We start from the raw sequence: 16,755 nt of genomic DNA, 5'->3' as shown, positions 1-16,755 counted from the left end.
CAAATGAAAATCTCTGAAGAATGGTTCAGAGCAGGTTGCTATGCTACCTATATTGTGCTCTACGTTTGCGCTCATCCGGCGAGAGATCGATCGAACAAAATGTACATTAGTAGCTCGAAATTCAATCCGGAATCATCTGGCGGTTACGGTTTTGAGGAAGAAGTATCTGGAACTAAATTATTCAAGATTTACGAAGATAGTGTAGAGAAGTTCGAGGAGAATAGTCCGTCAAGAGCGATCGCTACAAGGGCAAAGAGCAATCCAGTTCTACTGCCTTTGATCATAGAACCCGAGGCAGAGATGCTGCCGCGCGGTTATAAGGGCGTGAAGCCGCCTGGAGTCACCCACATGGAGTTTGCATTCATGAAACCGCAAACCGGCACGTCAGTTCGCGAAAGCGCGACATTACGACCTTTGATGATAAACGATGACGAGAATTCTGATAAATTCGGTGGATTTGGTCGAGATGACGATGCACATTATGCCGCGTCGAAGCACGAGGAACAGGCTACAAGAAATTATCGTGGTAGCGATAGTCTCGTCGTTCTCCAGGTAGGTTTGAAAGATGATTTAAAGCAGAAAAGCAAAAAGACCGAAGATACCAAAGTTTCCGGTGGGGGAAAGAAGCATTTTAAAAATGAGGCTCACCCAAAAGACTATAGAAAAAAGGTCATAAAAGAAAAGCAAAATATTTACAAAACTGGAAATGGTCGCGAAAAGCCTCATAATGTCGCCGGATATCGCAACATTTATCACAAGGATGAATTCGAGAAGGACACCGATTTCTACGGACGTCAAAGCGAACACTTAAAAAAGTACGATCGAGATAGCGAGAAACACGTCACCGCTGAAGACACGTACGCGAAAGACAAGAGTAACGGTTCCGGATTAGTCGAGGTAGAAGCCAACGAGTAGGGTAAGTTCGAAAAGACGCGAGCAGACCGAAGAGAAGCCCAAGGTCACGCTACGATGGATACTTTGGAAACTTTGACGGATTCATAAAGCAGACTGGCTTAGCGAGGGGTTGAAAGTTCGCTTTCAGCAGAGACACTCCGACAAGTGTATAGCGCTTGTGCGAGTTACGATTGTACGATGACTATTGATTGAAAAAGAAATTGAAAAATGTTTAAACGTATATTTTAAATGTTCATTTAATGCATTTATGTATTTCAACACGCATATTTTCATTGTATTTCATGTCATATATTTTATATGTGCACATTGTGTGTTTATAAAATATAAAATTAAATAAAAGCGTATGAATCTTGTTTTTATATTTATTTTATGTAATGTTGATTTTTTACTAATTTACATTAAATCAATTGACCAAAAAATATGTTTAAAAATATGTTAACAGTTGTTTTTCCTTTAATATTATTTACATTTTTATATTTTATTATCTTTTTTTTTGTAGCTTGATAATGTCTTTATTGCATTTTTTATTCTAGTGTGAATATTTTTCCCTCGGTATTATTGTTTTGAATAAATTTAATTTCTCATTTGCCTCGATCCTCACGCGATCTTACTTTTATTTACGCAACCTGCTGATGATCGAATACGGCCCGAGATAGCCGGCGGACAGTTAATGGATATTAATAATGCTCGTATTGTTGCGCCGATAAATTGCAATCTTTCGCATATGATCCAGCCATGAAATGAGAATCAAGGCATATAATTGATGCATATACGGGTCGTTGTATCTCCCCGCGTTCTCATTACGGGTTTCACTAGCTAGGAGTTCGCGGGGCCATTCCACTTTGGTACACGGTATACCTATCGGTCTCCACTCCTTCCATTCCTCTCTACCGTAGTCTGACTACGATATATACATAAAGCCCGCATCCCCTTCGTGGCTCAGTGAGCTCGGGTTCCCCGCATTCATCAACAATAAGCCGCGGCACCTACCGTTCTCGCATACGTATTTACGCGCACTACGTATGTATACACACATACATACGTATATTCGCGCGTAACTACAACTATACTCTCGCATGTACGCATCGTCGACGTGTACGTACGTGCACACACTTGACGGTTGTATTATATGTATCTGCCCGTTTATGTATACGGTCTTCTGTATGAAGGCGCATGTATATCGGAAGCGGTGGAACGCGGCGCGAATACATAAATCAGGTGCCGCTCTGCAAGCTGCCACCCATATCACTTCGTACAACGGCCATGAATGAATAGAGCCGTGTTTGAGTTATCGTCCGACCTGGTCTTCCAGAAGCTGCGAAACGACGGCGTTAAGTTTTACCGTTCGGAATTCTTCTTAACGGAAGTGAAACGTATTCTTTTTTTAGCTCTCTCTCGAATTTCCATACAACTCGGTATGAGACTTATTGTTAGAAATAAATAAACAAAGTTGATTTAATGATTCAACTCTTTTTTTATTTCAATTTAATATTTTGCTGATGGTTTAAGATTCTTTCGCGAAAGCATGATGCCTAAGTAACGAACGTCAGCTTCTGGATAATTTATGTCAAAGAAGTAAATCTGACGGTTTGCCTCGATGGCGACGTTTTACTACGAAAAGAAATGCAATTTATCTTCTGATAATCTCCAATCCTTCGCGAAAGCGGACGTTCGCCTCGTATCTTGCTTTCCTTCCTTTTTATTTGACTGTCACACGTCCGATGCGCTCGTGTGATTTTCTAAGAACGGCTGATTTTGGGGATCTGATCGTCTTTCCGCAGTAGTTTATTGTCACCGATTTATCTTCGCCGAATAAAATCCAACCAATAAAAAGCTAGGAAAATTTACTAGCAGCCATTATTATGTGGCGAGGCGTTTGTTTTGCAATTTTTGAATGATATGAAGTATACAGTTATTATATAAAGATGACAGAAGTATGTGAGAAATATAAAAACACAAAAAATATAAAATAAAACATTTTTAATTTGTTCTTAGACAAATGGTGTGAAAATTCGAGATATTATTATAGACATTATTTATTATTATACTTAAAGAAACAAGGTAAGGCTAAGTTTTGTTTTTATACGTCATTGTAACTTTTAACATATACATATATTAATAAACCTAAAAATATAAGTAAAATCAATCTTTGTCAAAATATGTAAAAATCTTTCGCGAAATGTAAGCAGGGATGAGATATATTACATGTTTTAGCAGGGCAACTATATAACGGTACACACATATATATTTTTATTTAAAAAAGTCACAATAAAGCAAAAGTATGACATCGATCTTGTCGAGATTGACACGTCCTGTTACAAAGTGCGTGGAATATGGATCGTGTCCTGGTATACTTAAAAATCGAGAACGTTATTTGCGCCTCGCGATACGAAATTGTACAGCAAAATGTACCGTAAGTTTCACTAGATTTAAGTATACGTTGATTACGCAGTATTATATATACATACATATAGTGATATTCTAGAGACAATATCTAACATAAAATTTGTCAAAAATAATTTGTTTAAAGTTATAAACATAAATTTTATAGATCATACATTTTCTACAAGTTATTCGTTAAAAGAAACTCGCTAAATACTTAAATTCTTAAGAATTTATTTAATTTTATATTTATTGGTGTATATATCCGTCGTAGCATTATCAACCAATTTACAAGACGCGATTGGCTTTGCCGATGGACTACGACAGAGTAATGACTTTCATGAGCGATGCATTCTACAAAGACGATCCAGTCATGGTGAATATAGGTTTGGAGGATCAAGAGCCTGCGGCATCGTTGCTAAAGATTATGTATGACGAGCTTCGTGAAGGTATGACAATAATCGCCGAAGGGCAGGACAATTGTATCGTGGGCGCCGCGGTGAACGCTGGTTCCTGTCCTTGGGATCCCGACAAGTTCGTCGAGTTCGCTAGGTGTTGTGAATGCGGGTCGACTCGCGACGTGATCGAGTTCGAGGCTTACGTGACCCGCAAGCCAAATCTCTGGGAGCGTTACTGCGTTCTCAAGATCTTTGAGTGCAGCTATCTCGCGGTCGGACCGGACTTCCGGAACCAGGGTATTGCTAGAAAGCTCGTGCTGGATAGCTGGTATCTCGCGCGCGATTGCGGCTATCGATTGTTCCGTGTTGACTGCAGCAATAGGTGAGTCTGACTGGTTTGACCGTGGAATTCTGGTTAAGGTTATAGACACGTACGGAATGTCAGTCGTTTCGACGCGGTTTGTTCGCCTCGAATGAATTTTGAGTAATTTTTACAATAGGTCCATATCAACGCGAAAGAGCGCTGGACTCTATCCATCACACGTCGCGTATGTTCAGTGGAACACTATTACCTTGTAATTCAAATTTGCCCCATAAAGGAAAAGCAGCTGATATATAGCTTCCTGTCATATTAAAAGAATAATGATCGAGTTTATTAAGACTGGTGTAATATATGATAACTTGATATGTTTTTCAGTGTATAAATACATTCGATATTGAGATATTATCATTTTTCTGCGATTATATATTAAGCAAATCGGATTATGCAAGATATAAAATAAAATTGATACATTTAGATTTAACGTAAATATTAATCCAAAAACTGATATCCATTACTTTAATATTATTAATTCCAGATATATAGCGCGGATCGCAGAAGGTTTTGGATGGAAACGAGAATGTACAATTCCATTTGATCAATATGTTAAAGACGGCAAACTCGTTTTTAAGCATATTAAAGAGCCACATACCGACGTAGAGGTTTACATTGATCAAGTCACATTTTGTAAAGATTATTGCCCATCTTATAATAGTTGCAAAACAACATCAGCGCCAAAAATACGTGAAGAGAAAAGTTAATGTCTCTTACGTTATTTTATCAAGAAAACTTTAACATGTTTTATTGAAGTATTATGCTTTATAGTTTTGATTTGCATCATAAGTCAAACATTTTATTTATTGCAGCTTATTTGTAAAAATAATTTCTGACAAAATTTAAAATATCTAAAATGTAATGTACTCTGTGTGTGTGTGTGTACTTAGTTCATATAATTTTAAATTGTTAATGTGCAAACTTTTATAATTTAATAATGTATTGCTATATACATTAACAATATAATTAATTAATATATGTGTATTTTATATATATATATATATATATATATATATATATATATATAATATGCACAATATGCATAATAATATATATTATGTATATTATTTATGGTTCTTATTGTTATATATTAAACATAATGCATGAATTATTGATAACAGATAGATAATAAAACACAATAGCCAGTATGCTAGTGCCCTACTGGAGTCTAAAACAAAGTTTTTGTTCACTTTGATGACATACATCGATTTCACAAGTACTAATCCCGACAGTTGAGCTTATTGGAATAGTCTATCACAGCCGAGAACAGTGATTGATGAGTTCAACGGCAGCTTATCTCGCGAGGAAACTCCTTTGAGTTACGATTGAATAATACATAGCGACGCGCAAATGAAATTCCCGATATTTGACTTCTAAGCTCTACCTCTCGAAACGAAAGCCTGGCGGCTAAACTTCTGCTGCCTGCGAAATTACGATTGCTCGGAGTTGCGAATGTACGGAATTCGGTTTCCAAATTTAAGCGGAAAGAGACGGGTTTTCCTTTACATCTAGAGCGGCTACTGAGTCTTCCCTAAAAGAGGCTTCCGTAGAATCGGTAATTGTCTGCCAAACAGAGCTAGACAACCGTCGATCAACTACCGTCATAAAACACTAATGATCCGTGGAACGAATTCTATTGTATATTATATATATGTATAATGTTTGAGAATGGTAACTGAATTGTCAACCTGAGATGATTTATCGCCAGCTAAGTCAAATCATTTGTAAAACAATTTGGGACGGGTCGTCCATTATGAACTATCATTGCTAAAGGCATGCACGGTAAGTAGATTATAGAAATTATCTTTGAATTTTGGACAATGATAAAACGATAAAAAATAATTAGCTATCTGTCACGATAAACTGTATTTTTTCGTCATTTGCAATGAAAAACTACTATCAAGTTGAGCATGTGATTATAAATTTATAAAATAGTGTTTTACTTAAAGAATTTAGTAATATTTTATCCATCTTTTTTTATCATGTCTTATATAATTATGTCTGATTTTATTATTACAACTTATATTGTTCAGTTATATCAATACGTAACAAATTGAGTTATAAAATTGAAGGAAAAGTAATATTCAGTTGAAAAGCAAATTTTATTGTTTTTTATGCAATACATCACGTTAATTAGTTTTCACAATGTTAAGTGAAATTGCTCGCAAAAATATAATATATTTACGTTTTAAATTATGATAATTTTTAGCTTATAATAGAATGTTGTAAACATATTTTGAAACACATTTATGATACTGTATTTTTATGATGAAGATAAATTGTTAGAAGAGAGTTGTGTAAACGATACATATTATCGTAATATGAAATACCTACAAGATTGTATTAAATTGTAAATGATATTACTAGAAACTCATGAAAATATGTACATACATATAAACAAATCCGTTCTTTGTGCGATATATATATATATATATATATATATATATATATATATATATATATATACAGGGTATTCGACAATAGATGGAAGGAATGATTCTACATGATAAAATAAGACAAAAATCAAGATTAACAAAATTGTTGTGGAGGCTGGAGGCTTCGTTTTTTAGTTACAAATATTTGAAAGTTTGTGTAAAAGATATCCAAAGCTCGGTAATTCGTTGTATATTTTTGCGTCACAGGGTATTTTGAAAAGGATTTAAATCGATGTAGCCTACCTATAGCACGCCAAAAATTTTGCGGATTATCAAGTAGCTTCAGGTATCTTTCACGCAAGTTTTCAAATCTTTATAACTAAAAATCGAAGCCTTCATTGCAATTTTGTTATTCTTGATTTTCGTCTTATTTTATCATGTAGAATTATTTCTTAAATTTTGTCCCACCTGTTGTCGAACACCTTATATGTATATATAAGTTCATCCTTGTTATATAAAGTCGTTATTCCGTCATCGCTTAAAATTAATTTTATCGTTCGCTGTATATCAATTATCATATAATATTATCTTCTAAGATTTATATGTACATTATAAATGTATATATGCGTGTAAATATGTAAATTTAATTCTTTTTTAAGTCGAATTGTATTAAATAAATTACTTGTAGAAAAGAAATGCTGGCGGCTATATTTATGCTATTTCTAGATCTTGTAATCTTGACATAAGAATTGAAGATTAGAAAGTTCACATAGAAATATTCATATAAAATTTATATTTTTTTTATTTTATCTATAATAAAAAAAGAATCTTTTTTATTAATATATAATTTTTTTTTTATCAAAGTAAATTTGATTTATTATATAATATATGTCAGTAACATAGTTAGTAATATTTATATCAATAATATCAGTAAATAAATAACTTTGACTATATTTTATATCGTCATGTATGCAACAATTCGCATTCATCTTTGTATTAACACGCATCTTCATCAGTAACCAACAGAGTATAGCGTATCCAAACCGAATTATAATTTGAGTAGAATTATTCGCATTTCTCAAAAACGATCTTGGGCCGATTTCGAAACTAATGATTAATGGAGTTAGGAAGCTGCGCGTAGTTTCGTAATACCGTAACAACTATCGAGTCGGAATTACAGTTGAGGAACTGCAAGGTGAGTCGTCGTTTCGGTCGAAGGAGAATCCTGTCGTTTCTCTTTGGCTTCGCAGCCATCCGATCACGTACCAAGCTTGATTTGATTTTGATTCGACGTACACTAGAAACGCATTTAATACACGTGCTTGCGTGCCGTGTTGCGCGTGCATCGACTAAGAATGAACGTTTTCCGTTGGCCGATACGGCGATAAGACTATATTCCTATTGTCGCGCAGCCATGTCATTATATATGCGAGCAAAATAGAACTAGTTCAATATCTCTGAACATATACAAGAAATTCTGTTTCACACCTGTACATATTGTCTTTAATTACTATCATTTAACAAAGTAACATTTATAAAGTTAAACATGCATTTTTAATGCATCCATAAAAGCTTAAAATTAATAATAAATCATAAATAATAATAAGAAATAAATAATAAATAAGTATAATATACTAATAAAAAATATATAATATGTAATATATAATATATTAATAATAAATAATAATTTAATTATTGAAGTCAACTATCTCACGAACGTAATGAAATTTCTTTGCATGCATATACGGCAGACAAATTTTTAATTAATAAAGCATTCTCAGCAATATGTAATTATAAACGATTAACAAGTAACTATAAACGATTTTCTCTATGTATATGTAGGTCAGAATTAATTCATCTAGGACTCTCGAACATGGTGTGGACGAGCTTAATCTACATAATTTCAATCCCTAGCGTAGCACACACGTCTGTATACTCGGAGTTATGCGTTTGCGAATCGTAAACATGAGTCCGAATGATTTCGCTAAGATCCAAAATTGCTTGCTGAATTGAAATAGTTTAATTTAAGACGTCCAGTCTTTTTGTTTCTTCTGTCATTATAATCGTATCAATTATTTCTATCAAGGATTCTGCTACTGTGATATATATAATACCTGTGCATATTTCGACATCTTGTAACATTAACTGATCTCTTAAGCGGAAAATTTAATCATGTTAATCCATGTTTATTTGAAATTCATTAATTCATAGAAACGTGCGTTATTCGCAATAATTGTTCCTAGTATATTATACCAGTATACATTAAATGTATAATTTCTTGCATAAACTTCTTATTTTATAAATTGTTTCGTAAACATTCGTTGATTTTTTAAATTAAAGTATTATACATATAATATGATAAAAAAAAGAATTTCATATAAAGTATGATTATTGTTAGTCACATATGTATAATAATATTTTTCTTTTTTTATATAACAATGATAATTTTTTATATAACAATGATTTCATTTAGTCATATTAACTATCAAATGCGTGTGTCACGATTAATTTGTTTAAAATTTATAACATTTTTTTATATATTATATATTTATATCATATTATTATATTATAGGTATCATGTTATATCATATTATGTTATATATTTTTATATATAAAAATATTGAGAAAAATGTTACTGTTTATTACACTTCTTTGAAAGGTTTTACATTTCATAAAAAAACTGAGAAATTTGAGATAAAAAATATTTTTCACGAAATTTATTGCGATTATTATTATACTATTATTATGTATGTACGCTATATTAATTATTAAGAGCTAATGACAATGTCAACAATAGTAAAAAATATGTATTTTTTAAATAATTTAAAACATAGCGCTTTATTTTATATTAATATTTTTCTATTGTTTTTTACTATAATAAGTTAAATTACTTCAAGCATAATTTTAAAAGTATAAATGCAATTCTATATACATATCCGTTAATGAATCAAAAATCGTCGAACGATAGCCTTGATCTTTTAAAAATAGCATTGCATTATACAAGACAGTGAGAGACAGTATAATATTTATGTTTTTAATTACATGCCTTTTGATGACCGTCACTTCTACGATAACGATAAAATTACTAAATTTAGGATTAAATTTTGCAGTCTTATGCATAATTCTGTCTCTATAACTTTAATTTATTTTGATTACTATATTTTTATGATGTGTATTAAAATCTAAATATAAAAGTAGCCGGATTCAAAGATAACATTAGATTATAACTGAAATTGAATAGATTGGAGTTGAGATTTATTAGAACTGATTTTAGTGAGTTTACAAATTCAAACTAAAAATTGAAACGACATAAATAAATATTTATTATAAAAAATAAACTTAACAAAATTTTACTTTCTCAAATTATACAATAATTATTTATTTCATGTTAATATTTGTGTTACAGATTGCGATTGTAATTATCAATAGCATCTTACAAAAGTACAGATTCAACTATTTATGCTACAAATGTACATTTATAACTAAAAAGATAAAAGAAGAAAATTTTATTGAGTTACAGGCAGGACAAGAAATATCTTTATATATAATTTTCTTACTGCTTCATACATTAGCACTAGATGTAGTTGCAATAAAATATTTATGTTATATTTAAAATACTGACAACGTTGTATACTTTGATATCTTAATATTAAATATTTTTTTATATGTGTTTGTATATATTTTGCTAAAATTATTCAAAAGTATATGAGTTATTTTAATATTAAATATTAAAAAGCATAAGAAAATAATATATTTATGTGTATATAAATTTTTTAGTACAGCATAAAAAAGTAAAGGTGACTAGGTGCTATGAAGCATATAAAGATATATAGCTAATTTTTGTGCACCATGTAATTAGATGTAAGCCCACAATATCGAAAGAAACATGTACACTATAAAATTTCATTGTATAGCATGTATTCGACTTTTGGCTATTTTTAAACTGTAGAAAAAATAACACATGCACAAAATACCAGCGCGGACACGTGAACGTTGCAACAGTATTTCTGTTTTATGTAAAGAAGTTTTCACTTATTGATCACGTTGTTTGACATAGAAAAATTAATAGAGGAAGTAAAATTGCATTCTTATTTATGGTAGACAAACAGTAGCGATGAAAAAGACGTAAATAGAAAAACACAAGCTGTTGACAACAAATATGATTAGAATAAATGATGTTTATGATTAGAATAAATAATGTTTTCTTTCAAATATTTAGAATAAATGACAAATATTTGAAATAATGATATAAATATTTAAAATAAATGATGAAAAACTCCCCAAATTCTTCTCTACTATGACCTTTGATTTCATGAATCCATTTCTTCTTTGACTTTAAAGCCATTGATAATAATAATAATACCTCTGAGTTCACTCTTTGGTCGTATAAAAAAATGTAGCGGGAATAAAACAACATATTATCTGGCTTACATATGTTTATATCTTATTGTTAGTCATAATATCGCATAATAACACAACGCTATATAGTATAATATAGCGCCCAGTCCATGTTGACTTTAAAGTATACCATTTTTTTAAGAGATATAAATTGATGAAATAAGTATAAAACACATTCTATAATATTATAAATACATTATGTCCCACCAGAGAGTTGTTACTATTATAATAATTTTTATATGGTAATATTTTATAATTACAAAAATTGTCCAAGGTGTGGTCAAAATAATATAATGCATTTTTACGAGTAAATTGTAATACAAGTATTATATAACCTGCATTTTGAAAGTTTCAGTCTTGCATGAAGTTTTAGTTAAGCAGTATAGTTGTTCTTGCGGCAATTTTCCTATTACAAACTTATAATTAAATAATATCACCAAATATTTTTCTTTTGTCAACAATATATATAAATATATCCTAATCCCATTCATAGTCATATGCTTGTGAAAATTATAAGTTAATGCGGAATATTCCATGTTGAAGAATATTCAATGTCGAAGAAATCTACATAACACGTTTGCTTCATTCGCGAGATTCAGTCTGAGCGCGTCTCTTCAACAGAAACCATGTTATAAATGTTGTTATTTAATATTAGCAATTATGTTATGTGATAAAACTGATTAAAAAATTTTATAAAACCATCTTATTTTCTTTCTTAACTATTCTCAAACTAATTGACTTATTATTGCCGAAAATAGTAGTACAACATTATATCTTCAACATTAATACGTAAGTAATATATAATCTGGTTTGATTTAATGTTGAATTTTATAAGATGTAGACAATAGTATTTATATTTTGTATACAAAGTTAAATAATCTGTGTGCAAATAAATAAAGTTAATTATTAATATCGATACTTATATTCATCATTTTATTATGCATTATTTTAAAAGATTATACAAGAAATATAGATAGACATTTATGTAATGTTGTATGTTATATAATATACTATATAATATATATCTATCGACATATTCATCAATATATCTATCGACATACAGTGTTTGACAAAAGTCTGAGCACATCCTGTGTATGAAAAAATTGGCCTATTTCCAGATTGCAGCTCAGCAAAAAATCATCGTAGACAAAAAATTAAAAAAGCATTCAATTTTAACGTGGTGTTAAAAGTTTAAAAAAAATATTTTATTTTTACAAAAGAACATATTGTTTTTCTTTTTTTCTTAAAATTAGATATTTTGTAATTTTTTTAACTTTGCAACTCAATAAAAAAATTTTTCTCGAAAAACTTCAAAAAGTCAAGTTCCATAAACTATAACGTTTTATTTACAAAACGCTTTTTTTAAATTTTACGATTTTTTTTGATCGAATTATATGACTTTGAAACTAACCTATATTTATTAAAAATCATCATAGATAAAGGATTAAAAAAGCTTGATGTTTTCATTTTAACACAGTATCAATAATTTTTTAAAATTGTTTTATTTTCTGGTTTATAAAATAGCTCAATTTTTCTTTTAAATAGAGTATGCTCAGACTTTCTCAACCACTGTACGTTATCTCACTAGTTTCTGATTGCATTGTTAAATTTATCACGGTACATCACGTTATGTTGATGTATAAATTGTACATAAAAATCAAGAGTTAGGTATATGAGTATAATTATACTCATATACCTAACTCTATACATATACATTGCTCTTTTTTATTATTTTATAGAATGAGATTGATTACTGCTACCTCGTCAATTATCGGGATTCTGTGGATTCTGACTATGAGCAATTTAGCATGCAGTAAGAGATTATTAATCATTACCCCAGCCCCATCGTATAGTCATCAAGTAGTATTTCGGGCCTTGTGTCTCGCTTTGAATCAACGGGGTCACGAGATAGTAACATTGACTCCAAACATTCTAAACGATTCTAGCTTAATCAACTATACGGAAATAGATTTTGGTTTTATATATGAAAAGATAGATGACACTGATTTAAGTCAAACTCGTTGGAATCTCACGCAACTGGGAGGATTAAAGACGAGATTGTTGAGATTGGGTCATGACATCGCAGAGAATGTCCTCAGTCATCCGGATTTCTTGAAATATTATGCGAATGGAACGAACGTGAAATTTGATGCGGTGATAGCTGAGATGATTATGACGCCTGCGATTTACATGCTGGCGCACAAATTTCAAGCTCCTTTAATAGGTAAAATAAAATTAATGAATCAAATTAATTATCAAATACTTAATTATCTTGAATTGTATATATATATATATATATGTATATATACGCAAGTGTATAAAAGATGCAGATAATGAATTGCTTAACGAATTTTATTATAATTATAGGTATTATGTCCATGGACTTGCAAAACTGTCATCGTTTCAATTTCGGTAGTCCTGTGCTACCATCGCATCCTTCCAATTGGGAACTCGAAAATTTTACAGGATTGAATCTTCCATTTTGGAGACGATTGATAAATTTTGTAAATACTTGGTGGCACATATATTCTTGGTTTAATACTTTTGTGGTCAAGCAACAACAAATCGCCGAAAAATACTTCGGCAAGGATATACCGCATATCGTCGACGTTGCAAAGAACATGAGTCTTATTTTGATTAATCAAGAACCATTGCTAGCATATGCGAGACCCGAGATACCTAATATCGTTCATTTCAGCGGATTACACATTGAAAAGACACCGCCGTTGTTACCGAAAGTACATATATTTTTCAAAAATTATCAAATTAGTATCAAAGTTTCTCTTTTTATTATTGATCATTTTCACACATATTATCGAGGAAATATAATGAAAATATTCCTTTATAAAATTTCCCTCTTATAGAATTTAGAGGACTTTTTGGATAGTGCAACAAATGGCTTCATTTATATGAGCCTGGGAACAAACGTGAAAAGTAAATTATTGCCAAAGACAATGCTGGAAGTGTTTACCAAGACCTTCGCCAACTTACCATACAAAGTACTGTGGAAATTCGAAGACGAAGACTTTCATGTTCCGCCTAACGTTTTTATCGTAAAATGGATTCCGCAGCAAGGTGTACTCGGTAAATTAAAACGGACAATTCAGTAGTTTATTATAATTAATATTGAGATTATTAATTTTTTTCTTTTACCTTCATAGCTCATCCGAACATCAAGCTCTTCATTTATCAAGGCGGATTGCAGAGTACCGAAGAAGCAGTTCATTACGCCGTGCCGCTCATAGGAATACCATTTGTCTTTGATCAGGTGTATCAAGTTATGAAAATGGTTTCTCTGGGAGTAGCAAAACACCTGGATATAATCGAGCTTACGACGCCAGAGCTGCACGACACTATACTGGAAATGGCCGGTGATAAGCGGTAATTACAATGTCAATTTATTTATGCGTATATGCACAATAATAGTCATCTCCGTACGAATAGAAAATAATAACTGCGATATTTATACTTACTAATTACCGTGCATCTAACGCTTTTGTCTGCAGATACAAGGATAGAATGTTGACGTTACGTGCTCTTACAAAAGACAAGCCTTACGATAGCTTAGAGAATGCTATATGGTGGATCGAGTTCGTAATGCGTCACAATGGTGCACCTCATTTACATTTCAATGGAGTCGATATCGCATGGTATCAGCAATTCGATTTAGATATTATTGTATTCCTGACGATAACATCATTTTTACTTTTATGCGCATTCTTAGCTATTGTAGGAAGGGGATTGAAGCTTTTGTATAAATATTATGATATAAATAATCGAATGCGCGATCAATTTAAGTCGTACGCAATATTTAAAATGTTTGCAATGAAAAAGATAAAATCTGCATAATCAAGCATATTAAAGGAACATCATTATTGTATAGAAATTTTTGCGCATTCTTTTCGTATGAGTTATGACAAGCATAAAAACGATTTAAGAAAAATAAAATTATACTTTTACAAAATAAATACCGAATAAAAAATATGCAAAATAATCGCGAAATTAGACCTCTTTTATCTCTCGAGCACTTGTGTGTGTGGATTTTACCACGCTCATTTATACGAAAAATAGGGAAGAGAGGAAACTGAAGAAAGCGAGATAGGGCAAATTTTGGCATAGGGGGAATACTGTCAGTATAAAACTGGTAGTTGAGCGAAATGGGTTTTGTGAATGTACGAAATTGCATCCCGAGATCCATTATGTTCATTTGTGCGTATTCATGGAATTACGAGACAGAAAGCAAAAAGAGAGGAGACTGAAAAAAAGAATGAGAAAGAAAAAAAGACGAGAAAATGAGAATATTACGAGATTAGATGTATAATATACATGATCTTATTTTTACATTTATATATAAAATAAGTATGTATGTGTTAAAGAACAAACCACATAAAACAATCTCAAATATATAACCAATCTAATTGAACAATAGAGAGAAATACGTAATCATCATCAAATAGCTTTGTATAATCGAGCAATATTGCTAGTTAATAGAAACGCAGATAATTATATTATCTAATAATACATGAATGTATCATTACGGGTACACAGTGATTGTACGTTTAACATATTTTCTAGATACACAATTATAATTTTGTAGAAATTCAAAACTCAATTAGTTTCGGAAATGAAGCTAAGTGTCACATGTTATTGTTAACATGACCGATGTGTTTCGAATATTAGGTTAATGAGGCTCCCTTTGCCGCTGGTTCGCGCGTCCATTTGGCAGATGGACCTAATTCAGAGTGCAAGGATCCATTAACACGTATATTCGACCCAAGGAATGTATAGCGCGATAATGTATACGATGCTAACATCGCGCACGTACACAGGGCCAAATGCCGCCGACCGAGCACACGTATTCTATGAACATTGCAGCAACAATTAGGAGACCCCTTTGCCATCGGGTGGAATACATATCTACGGCCATTTCAAGTGCCTGTGTGAAACCTATGCGAATCGCGAACACGTATACTGATACACACAGTACTGATGACTACGGCATTCATCGCCCCCATTGTAACATAGTCGCGCATACGCTAATACTATCTCTGTCTCAGAAGCGAAACATTGACTAATCAGGCTTCTGATTAGAAGTTTGATAGTGTAGGAAACATGTCTGATTTATTCATTTTGGTGTATTTGCAATATCTTTGAACAATTACTTAATAATTATTTTTAATATTTGTTTTCTTATTTACAATTTCTTAAGTGTTTTTTTTTTTTTTGAAAAAGAGAGTACTAGCGTAATATATTAAATCAACACTTTTATCTTTAATATGAATAATTTTTTCTTAATTATGATAGAAGCGATAAATTTCAAGATTAAAGCAATACATTAACATTTCGTTGTATCATATATCAAAATTTGATTTCTTGTTGCGCGAGTGTCAGATTAACGGACATGCAATAGATGCACTAACGTTTCTAGGCTCTTGCTACTTTCGGCATTGCAGCATTGATCGATGTGCATTCTTTCTTTGGCAATGAATGTATATTGGATCGCATTATTCAGGCGCGTCGACTTTTATTTAAAACACAACAAATTCGGACGGTAGACTCTCGAGCGAAGCGATAAAAGACGTAGCGCATCACGGAACACGACTAAAAAATACAAATAGGTATAGGGGTGATGGGGTCTCGCGCGCAATTGCGTCGTTTCGCCGTTACTTTAGCAGCCCGTCGCTACCGAAAGCGGATCACTCTCGCATTCAAGAGACACGTTATCACGTTTCGCCGCATCAACGGAATTTGGAGTATTTTCAATTTCCTATGGCAAACACACATACACATACACATACACATACACATACACATACACATATACACAATGAGAGAACATTGATACGAGTGCATGCAATATTTTCGTAGACGCAGCCGCGGCTCGCAGCCGCCAATAAAAGACTATCATGCGAAA

The 16,755-nt window shown here is 31.8% G+C and overlaps 3 protein-coding genes across 3 annotated transcripts; all 3 read left to right on the top strand.

The window, feature by feature from the left end:
• Positions 1-3: 3 nt before the first annotated feature.
• On the top strand, positions 4-949 carry LOC140673114 (uncharacterized). The gene has a single exon (XM_072905776.1). It carries the CDS (start codon positions 4-6, stop codon positions 913-915), a length of 912 nt encoding a protein of 303 aa, XP_072761877.1. The 3' UTR covers positions 916-949.
• Positions 950-3,248: 2,299 nt separating this feature from the next.
• On the top strand, positions 3,249-4,775 carry LOC140669269 (uncharacterized). The gene is made up of 3 exons (XM_072898956.1): positions 3,249-3,263; positions 3,572-4,077; positions 4,553-4,775. Exons 1-3 carry the CDS (start codon positions 3,249-3,251, stop codon positions 4,773-4,775), a joined length of 744 nt encoding a protein of 247 aa, XP_072755057.1.
• Positions 4,776-11,452: 6,677 nt separating this feature from the next.
• Positions 11,453-16,041, top strand: LOC140665055 (UDP-glucosyltransferase 2-like). The gene is made up of 6 exons (XM_072890747.1): positions 11,453-11,630; positions 12,581-13,065; positions 13,209-13,579; positions 13,706-13,925; positions 14,003-14,222; positions 14,348-16,041. Exons 2-6 carry the CDS (start codon positions 12,582-12,584, stop codon positions 14,688-14,690), a joined length of 1,638 nt encoding a protein of 545 aa, XP_072746848.1. The 5' UTR covers positions 11,453-11,630; position 12,581; the 3' UTR covers positions 14,691-16,041.
• Positions 16,042-16,755: the final 714 nt, after the last annotated feature.

Source organism: Anoplolepis gracilipes, chromosome 1 (assembly GCF_047496725.1).
Source record: "Anoplolepis gracilipes chromosome 1, ASM4749672v1, whole genome shotgun sequence".
NCBI lineage: Eukaryota > Metazoa > Arthropoda > Insecta > Hymenoptera > Formicidae > Anoplolepis > Anoplolepis gracilipes.
The sequence above is the reverse complement of the archived record's forward strand: the minus strand, read 5'-3'. Positions and strand labels throughout refer to the sequence as shown.

Excerpts from the sequence above, each read along its gene's own strand:
- LOC140673114 (XM_072905776.1), top strand. The coding sequence starts at position 4 with ATGAAAATCTCTGAAGAATGGTTCAGAGCAGGTTGCTATGCTACCTAT.
- LOC140669269 (XM_072898956.1), top strand. Across the intron at positions 4,078-4,552 it reads CGTGTTGACTGCAGCAATAG|ATATATAGCGCGGATCGCAG; the intron begins GTGAGTCTGACT and ends TATTAATTCCAG.
- LOC140665055 (XM_072890747.1), top strand. The coding sequence starts at position 12,582 with ATGAGATTGATTACTGCTACCTCGTCAATTATCGGGATTCTGTGGATT. Across the intron at positions 13,580-13,705 it reads CACCGCCGTTGTTACCGAAA|AATTTAGAGGACTTTTTGGA; the intron begins GTACATATATTT and ends TCCCTCTTATAG. Across the intron at positions 13,926-14,002 it reads TCCGCAGCAAGGTGTACTCG|CTCATCCGAACATCAAGCTC; the intron begins GTAAATTAAAAC and ends TTACCTTCATAG.